General features: G+C 37.4%; 1 protein-coding gene across 4 annotated transcripts in view; it reads right to left on the bottom strand.

Annotated features, from left to right (window-relative positions):
- Positions 1 to 1268: 1268 nt before the first annotated feature.
- UBE2V2 (ubiquitin conjugating enzyme E2 V2) overlaps positions 1269 to 8707 on the bottom strand; it is a 37547-nt gene continuing 30108 nt past the window's right edge. For 3 of the 4 annotated variants that reach the window (XM_017727439.1, XM_017727437.1, XM_017727440.1), the window contains exon 4: positions 1269 to 3397. In XM_017727439.1, coding sequence (XP_017582928.1) covers positions 3251 to 3397 — 147 coding nt within the window. In that variant the 3' untranslated portion in view covers positions 1269 to 3250. The remainder of the gene's footprint in view (positions 3398 to 8707) is intronic. The other variant, XM_017727438.1, reaches the window with a different exon arrangement.

Genomic DNA, 8707 nt, shown 5'->3' with positions numbered 1-8707 from the left:
CTACGTAAAGCACAAACACTTGTCTATATTATACAGTTGTTAATCATCATAGATGATCAACTGTCATAATACATACTAGAATTTTTCTTTAGGTATCTCCTACAAACATTTAGGAGGAATGTGCATTATGCATATATTTGATAATGGCTGAAGGATTCACTGCTGACTCGGTCTTGCTTGATAAAAAGTATTCCCAGCTTGCATTCAGGAAGAGGAGAGCAATCAAGGCCAGTGTTAGGTTCACACCTTGCAATGTTTTCTGTACTTTATCTATGAGTAAGGCACATCATTTGTAATGTGGCTATTTCCATAGGCTTGCTCATTGTATCTTAAGGTTTAACAAAGTATGAATCATACCATCTTTGGCTTTGTTTCTTTGCTTCATAGAAAACGTATCCCTGCCTCCAACAACCAAAACACAAGAACTTTGGCAATGCTTCAGAGCACAAAGCTAGTTTAAATCTCAGCCAATGACCACTGACATGAAAAGAATTATATATTCAGAGCTCTTCCACTTTGTCACTCACTCAACTGGCTTCAAATGGTGCTCTGCTTTGCAAGGTGTTCAAATATGGGTTTGAAAAGAAAAAAAAAAATACACACTTGGTAACAATGGCAAATTCAAATCTTGCCAAAAGAACGTAACACAAATTAAATACTTGTGAGAGGAAAATTAAAAGTCTGTCATTAGGTTACCTAAGAGAGACTGTAAAAATATGAGAAAGCAAATTCGAAGAAAACATTGATCAGACATAGATACCTGTAAAACATAATGCTTTCTGAAGGAGAGCAAGCACAGTGCTTCAAAATCTTCTTCAGGTAGTAGAAGAGTTTCGAGGAGGCTCTCAACTTTATGCCGTAGTTGAAGACATTTTAAAATTTCGTAATTAATTACACTTCAGACTTGTCCCAGTGTGAGCAAAATGGAAAGCCAACACACCTAAGATCACTGCAGGAATATTTTTATAGTCATCCATATATTACATACTCCAAGCGTCAAGATCACGTCAACTCCCTCTAGCACTGGTTTTTCCTCCTGCAAAATGTATCTGTTTACAGCTGGATATGCAGATTCTCACCAATACAAATGGACAGGATTACAGGATCACCTCGCACCACACACAACCATGCGAACAACAGGCCCTTCTTGATGCTCTGTGAATAAGCCAGTCTCTTAAATTATGTTACCAACCATATAATAGTCTACAAGCATTCTCTCAATAGTTTATGTTGAAATCTTCCCAAAAATTCACATTCCAGAACCATACAGTTCCATTATTTTAATTGATTAAATATAGATTAGCAGTGTTAGTGTAAGAAAGAAGATTTAATGGCATCAAAATCATTCAAATTAAATCAAGGAAAAAAAAACGTTGCAATGCACTTCAGCCAAACCATCACAAATGGTATGTTATATAAAAATACACACACGAGGTAGCTGGCAGCTATAAATCCACCAATTCTGTAAGTGCCCAATTTGTCTAAAAAGTATAAATTGACAAATATCAATTAAACCTTTCCATTAAAAAAAAAAAAGAACACCTAGTTTATTGCTTTTGAAGGTACATTGTTTACATCAGAAACAGGCAAAGGCTTATCAAAGAAAGTTATCTAGCTGTTGATGGCTTTTGATTATATCCACTTTTTCAAAAGAACCACTAAATAAAACTTTGAATGCAAACAGCTGACTCACTCCCAGTGTTACATATTCTCACCAAAATGAACAAAGGTTTGCATTCTCCAAGGTGAAGGGCAGGGAAAGAAAGCGTAATATCCAAAAGAATCGCATTAACTACTTGCTTATGAGAAATCAGTAAAAGAAATAAAACCAGTGTTCCCACCAGACAGAATACATTGAAAAAACAGACTAAGGACTGCAGGAAAGGCAGAAAGCTTCTAGCTACAAACACAGTGGCATCACACCAAATGATTCACGTCAAGCAGAAGGAAATATGATGATCCGAAGCACAGGTGTACCTTTTCATAAAGCTTCCTGAAGTTTCTTTTTTGTGTGTTTCAGAAAAGGCAAAAGCGGAACAGACAAGAAAAAAAGTAAAGTAACATAAAAGAGGAAAAGATGCAAGAAAGCAAGAAAAAGGACTGAGAAGTAGGACAGACTACAGCAATGTGATCTGAAAACTGCTTAGAGGTCAAGTAAGCAAGGTGAAAGGTACGCTCATTTCTCAAAAGAATCTGCAGGGGAACTAAAGGGAAGAAGGGTAGGCAAGGGGTTATTTTGTTTGTTTTTATTTTGGGGTTGGTTTGGTGTTCGGGGGTTTTTTTTAAAATATATTTATATACACACACACAGAGTGCAAGTTTGTCTAAAGAAGTGATACTACAGATGACAGAATTTACTCCCCTGCAACATATGGAATATCTTGACCTCTCAAGTAAACTAAGCATACAGAAGTGATAAGAACAAAAGGTGCATGTAACACCAGCAGCAATATTACGTTTGGCTTTCCACTACTTATGCCAGTTACTGTACATATATTACATGACTATTATAGAAATGGCACAGCCTCAGACACTTTCCACATTTTATTTACATTTTAAGACTAACTTTAATCTCAATCACATATCCATACATTTCCTTTGTTTCACTAAAACTTAAATGCATGGTTTATTAGAACAAAGACTGTAAACAAATATTTGCCATGTCCAATACATGTAACACAGGAGCTGCTTAACAGAAATTAATCCCCCCATTTTATAAATACAGGTATCAAAACAATCCTGAACATACTTTGTGACACTACTAGTAGTCGGCACCCACACCCTTGCAAAATTAAACAAGATGAGCAACGGTATTCACTGTACCTGCTACCTTAAAACAAATTTAACTGCAGCTCTTTTACTAAGCAAGATGGATAAAGCATGCCATTTATATTTTGCCTTCTCCAGAAATTATTTTCAGTAACATATATTATTCCACAGCAATCTGACACTTTCTGTCATGCTTTCATCTTGTAAAACCTGAATTCCAATTATAGGCTATTTCAGGCTTATGCTTAAATGACAGTGCCTCAATAAGAGAAAAAAAAAAAATTGTGCTGCCTTTTTCTCCCATAGTGCCTGAAAACATATTGGGCATACATATATTATATATATTCTTACAAATGTCCAGGTCATGTATACCAGCTGAAATTCTTTAATGTGTGGGTGTTTGCATTGTGAGATTTAATCAAGACATTAACATGAGTAGAAGGTTGTTGTTTTAAGACAGAAGTTTGAGAATCAGCTAAAATTAATTATTGTAAGTTTGTCCCTCTGGAGGTTGTGGAAGCTTCATATTTTCTTTGGACATCATTAGACGTCTTAGCTCTTGAAGTACAACTTTAATGCTATATGAATTTTGCCATTTTGCTAACACTGGTATGCTCCGTGCATCCACCTGGAAAAAGAAGAGAGAAGTCTAATTTATGATGGAACACAAAATCTCTACATAAATAACTGTTATCAACCTAATTGCTCTAAGAAACAGTCTAAGCATTCCCTGACACCTTCTCTGTGTTCCTAAAATATTTTAAGGAAAACAATCACATACTTACACACAGATACAGATTCTGCAATAAAATCCATGCAGGTGGACCCTTCCATCTGTGCTGCTACTTAATATTAGTGGGAAGGAAAAGAGGAGGGGAGGAGGACATCAGCAAACTGTTCACTGCAAAACTGGAGCTGCTATCTCACAAAATTTATAGTTTTTTTCAAATTACCCCAAAAAAAGAAAAGTCATCACCTTCACTATGCTAATATATGCACCTGGGTGTTCCTCAGTTCTTTAAAAGAACCTGCCACACAAGAGTCCATAGAATACCTCTCTAAAGGAACATTTCCCTTATTATTTCTTTGCTACAAGTATTATTAGTGATTTCTTTCACATCCATGGTGCTTCTGATACATCTAGAGCCATGACATGTACTAAGAAATGTCTTGAAATACTGAAATAACTGATTTGTAATGCTTGGACATTTCTTAGTTCCTTGCATCCTTCTCACAGTAAGTCATCTTACGGAGCCGTGAAGATTACTGTACATCACTTACCAATTGGAATATGAACTGAAAGGAAAGGACATGGGACTTCTCCTATGCGTTTATAAAACCTGTGGGACAATTTACACAATTATATTATAACAGGAGGTTTCCATATGAAAGTCAGCAATTGAAAGTCATCCTGGGAATTGTTTTGGCAGCAGGTTAAGTCCCAGCCCCTGCACAGAGGAACTTAAGAGCACAGAGGGGCCTACAGCTGTGCAACTGCAAAGCAGGCCCTGGGGCAGGAATAGGGCTATTGTATGCTACTGGATTCCTTTGCTAGAGTAGCACAGGCAGCCCACATGGCTACAAGAGTGCTGGAAACTACTGTTTTCTGATTTAGGCAGCATAAAACATCAAGAAGTTTCTTATCCCATCTTAATTAGGGCAAGCTGAAAGAAAAAAACCTGGAATCAGAAATAAGAATATTAACACAGATGTTTTATTTCTAGATTATTTGAAGTGAGGCTGTCTATTTTCAGAACACCAGACGAGACTAAACCTTTTTGTAGGAGAAAACTGAGGCCAAGGTTTAACAACATGCTGGCTTGGGCAGCAGTACTACCCAAGAAACTTCTGCTCCCTCTCTTGTTCCTTTAACAGTGCTACTGCCTATCAGCTCAGGTAAACCACATACGGGGAAATATTTTCTGAACTGAACTGACAGAACCCACCCAGTTTAAAACAACACCTTCCAAAGAAGTCCCTAAGCAGGATCCTTGACCTTATTCGTAGCTCAGCACTATAAGCATTTCTTTTCACACAACTTGTCCTCAGAGTCAGGAACCCCTTAAAGTCAGCAGAGTTGCCAACGACAGTGTATCATCAAGCCACACTACAAAAGGCAGTCAGATTACTTAATAATTACAGCAAATGTTCAAAAAAAAGTAAAACAGCATCAAAAGAAAAGCTCTATTATGCAGCAACATCATGTAAGTTTAAAATACACGAGTGTATGAGCTAACACAGAAAGGTTTTGAAAGTTAGCACTGGTGAAATAATCACTGTCATTCCTGTACTATTACTACTTTTTTAAAGGTGTATTTGGGTAACGTGGTAAACAGGAGGCAAAATGGCTGGAAAGGAAGTTGCTCTGTGACTACAGAAACAAACATCTAACTTCAGTCAGGAAATTCTTTTCACACCATCTTCCTTCTCCATGCTCCTCCTCAATTTTGCCTTTGTCAGCTCCCTCAGGTCTGGATGTTTGCCTCACTTACAGCACACAGCAGCCAGTCACCACTGCTGTTCAAATAATGCAGTTCTACAAAGACTGGAACATGAGAGCTGATCACTTAAGAGAATCTCCTCCTGCTTTTCTTTTTTGCTGGGAATTTGCAACAAAAAACTCACAGACTGTAAACTCTGCTTTAACATTGCTATGAATGTTTTCTGACTAAAGACTGCTGCAACGTGACATTTTTGTCGCTTGTTTATCTCAAGTCTCTTTTCTGCAAGTCACCGACTTCTTTCATAACATCTTGCAGTGAGGCCTTTTTCTGGTCTTAAAATCAAGAATCAAACACGGTTAGAAGGGAAAAAGGGATTTTACCTTGGTATTTATTTTAAGGATCCTTAGGTGCACCACGTCCAGGTCAAATGCACCAAAATGCATACCACAATGCCCACCCCCAAAGATCTGGTATAACATTATAGGTCTTACTAATTAGCATACCTATCAAAAATTCCCCAATGAGAAGCTTGAATGAGCTCCCCTCCCCAAGGAACCTTCCCCTGCATGGTTCTATCTTAGTTTACAGAATGTGTTCTGGAGAGGACCTTAGGGTCTAGGGCACACTATCCTCTACCTACGAAGCTTCTAAAATGTTTAGTCTTCTAGCTGAACAAACAAGTCCAAGAAAGTAGGCAAAAAGCACTAAGAATACAGAAGTTGTAAGAAAGCATAACAGGGGTATAAAAGAAAAGGCAAAAATCTTCATGGCATCAGCAGCAGTAAAGATTTTGGCTCAGGTTCTGTTGTCTATGTTGCAGAATTGATTTCCAAGTTAGTGCATAATAAACTCACTTTATGAAGAGCAATGAGAAGACAGTTAAAGACATTTAAGAGAGTAACACAAACTATGTTCAAATCATACAAAAGCATTAGATAATATTCAAATGTGCACCCTGGAACACAAAGGGAGACATTTCAAGGTCACATAAAAGCTAATAAAGCTGCAAACTACAATCTGAAGACTATTTTATTTAGACTATTTTATTGGGGGGGTACACCACTGTGGAACCTTGAACAATAGCAAGAGAAGCAATATATATAATGCATCATCTTTTTCTAAACAGTTGAAAATAAAACAAATTATTTTACACAGTGATGCAAAGTATACAGTGTTTATAATGTTCCTAGTAACTTCAACAAGTAGCAAGGTCTACAGCAAACATACTCAAAGCAGTAACTGGACAGCAGCTTACAGATTTATAGCTGAGACTCCCAAGTGGTTTAAAGGAAACAAGTACTAAATGTAAATGGTATCTAAATGAACAGAAGTGATTGCAAATCCTGCAAGATAGACTGCTGAGGAGCACTATCACAGATGCAAAAATCAGACAACCTTAAAAGACAATGGGAAAGCAAACAGCACATCAGAATGCAACCTGGGTTTTATCAATATGGGACACATAAGTCTCCAAGAGAAAAAACCCTGTAGCACCAGGAATGATAATTTACAGTTTTAGAACAGTGACGCCATTAGCACATAAAGGCGTTTTGTCCAGCTCTACACAAGTACTTGGTCTAATTTTTCTGACCTTAGTAATCTAATTCTGTATACAAATACAGCAGCTCCATAGGTAAATTAAAAAGAACAAACCCGCAAAAAACTAACTTGGAGATAACAAAAGAAAGACAATTTAACAGGGTGCCTCAGAGCACCTAAATCTTCTGAGATAAAATACTCCTGAACTAGTTCTCTCCTTTCCTGCACTAAATTTACCAAACAGTGATTCCTGAAGATACGCTGCTGGCAGAAAAGTTACTTACAAACTCCTCTCTCATAGAATAATCAAACAAAAAGTCAATAAAATTGTATCTGTCAGTACTGATAAATTCATTACACACGCGCACTTTTCATGAAAAGTGTAAAAGGATTTTTAAGTCAAGAAAGCTGAGAACCACTGCCCACAGGGCAGTATGAGACTAGTTTCCTTAGATCCCTAGTAACTGCACTTATCCATCTTTCCCCTCCACCACTCACAATCTAACTCAACAGAAATTACCACCCTCTAACACTCCCAGTGTGGGCCCTACTTTTCCACAGATGTTAACTGGCACACATCTCCTGCAAAGCCCACCTTAACAACATTAAAATATTTTGAGTATAACCTGCTAAGATACACAATTTCAGCTGCTGTTTGCCTCAGGTCTCTTTTTGGCAAGTCACCAACTTCTTCCTGACATCTATAAGCAATGTGACCAAAAGCTGGCCACATGTCAAAAACCAGGGTGCCTGCAGAAGCACGGATAGTAGAAGATATCTGCAGATGAAACCCTGCCATTAATTCAAAGAATGCAGCCAACCACTTATGATCTATTAAATGAAAGATGACCAGAAAGTGGGAGAACAGCTTGGAAGAAACACGAAGGAAACTATCAGGAAGCAGCAATATTAACTGCTCCAGGATGCTGAACATGCCCCCGCAGTTTATCTCACAGTTTCTCTAACAAGCACAAAGACAAGATAAAATGCAAGACACTGTGACAATGGCTACATTAAAAATTACATAATAAATGTGTTTTAAATTCATTACTTATGAAAATTCCTTTCATTAAAAATACTATTTAGTCCTATTTAAATCCATTAAAAAAGAAGTTATGCATTTGCATAGTGAATCCTTCATGAGATACACAAGTTTATCTTTTGGGGGGAAAAAGTAATGACGGTTTTATGTAAGAATATTAACTGTTTAAAATCAATTTTTCCTGTAGCAATGACTCAATTTGAACAGTGCTTTTAAAATGACCAGGCAGATTTCCTGTCACAGCAGTCACCTTGTTCCTCAGCAAGCTGAGGGAGTGTAGACTTTTCCAAACAAAAGCTCAAGCTGACCGGCTTCAGTAAACACAAGTGTTCAGGCTCTGCTAGTCCGAGGTCCTGCTTCTGAAAACCAACACCTATACCTTGAGGTATGCAGAGATGAAGCCATGAGAGCATACTTCTTCAGTGAATCACAATAGTACAGGTTCCTACGGTACTAGGAAGAGGTATGAAAATTGTCTTCCAAACATACCTTAAGCAGCTTTTGCTTCTCACACCTTCTCAACAAACACATACCTTTAGACAACAAGCCACAGTTGTGATTAAGTGCATGAGCCAATTCGCAGTAGCAACTTTAACAGGCTCTTCAGGTAGAGTAACATTGTTAGCTACATAAAAGTATTTTCAGAGTCATTTTAGATTATTTCTGAAGCATTAGTGCACTGGTTTTGGACAACCAACCTGAACACTACTCTACAACCCAAAAAAAGTGCAAAAGAACCCCTGAGAACCTCTCCCTCTGCTACTGTCATTGAGACACTTGAGCTTCACATTTCAGTAGTGTTAATTACAGAAATGCAAGTCCACCTTTCTTTTAAATCTTACAAATTATTTAAAATCCAAAGATGCTGATGCACCTTTAGATATTACCTTAACCCAATTAGTCTGCATTCACT

The sequence above is a fragment of the Corvus brachyrhynchos genome, unplaced genomic scaffold (assembly GCF_000691975.1).
Source record: "Corvus brachyrhynchos isolate BGI_N302 unplaced genomic scaffold, ASM69197v1 scaffold60, whole genome shotgun sequence".
Classification (NCBI taxonomy): Eukaryota; Metazoa; Chordata; class Aves; order Passeriformes; family Corvidae; genus Corvus; species Corvus brachyrhynchos.
This window is presented reverse-complemented; position numbering and strand designations above follow the sequence as displayed.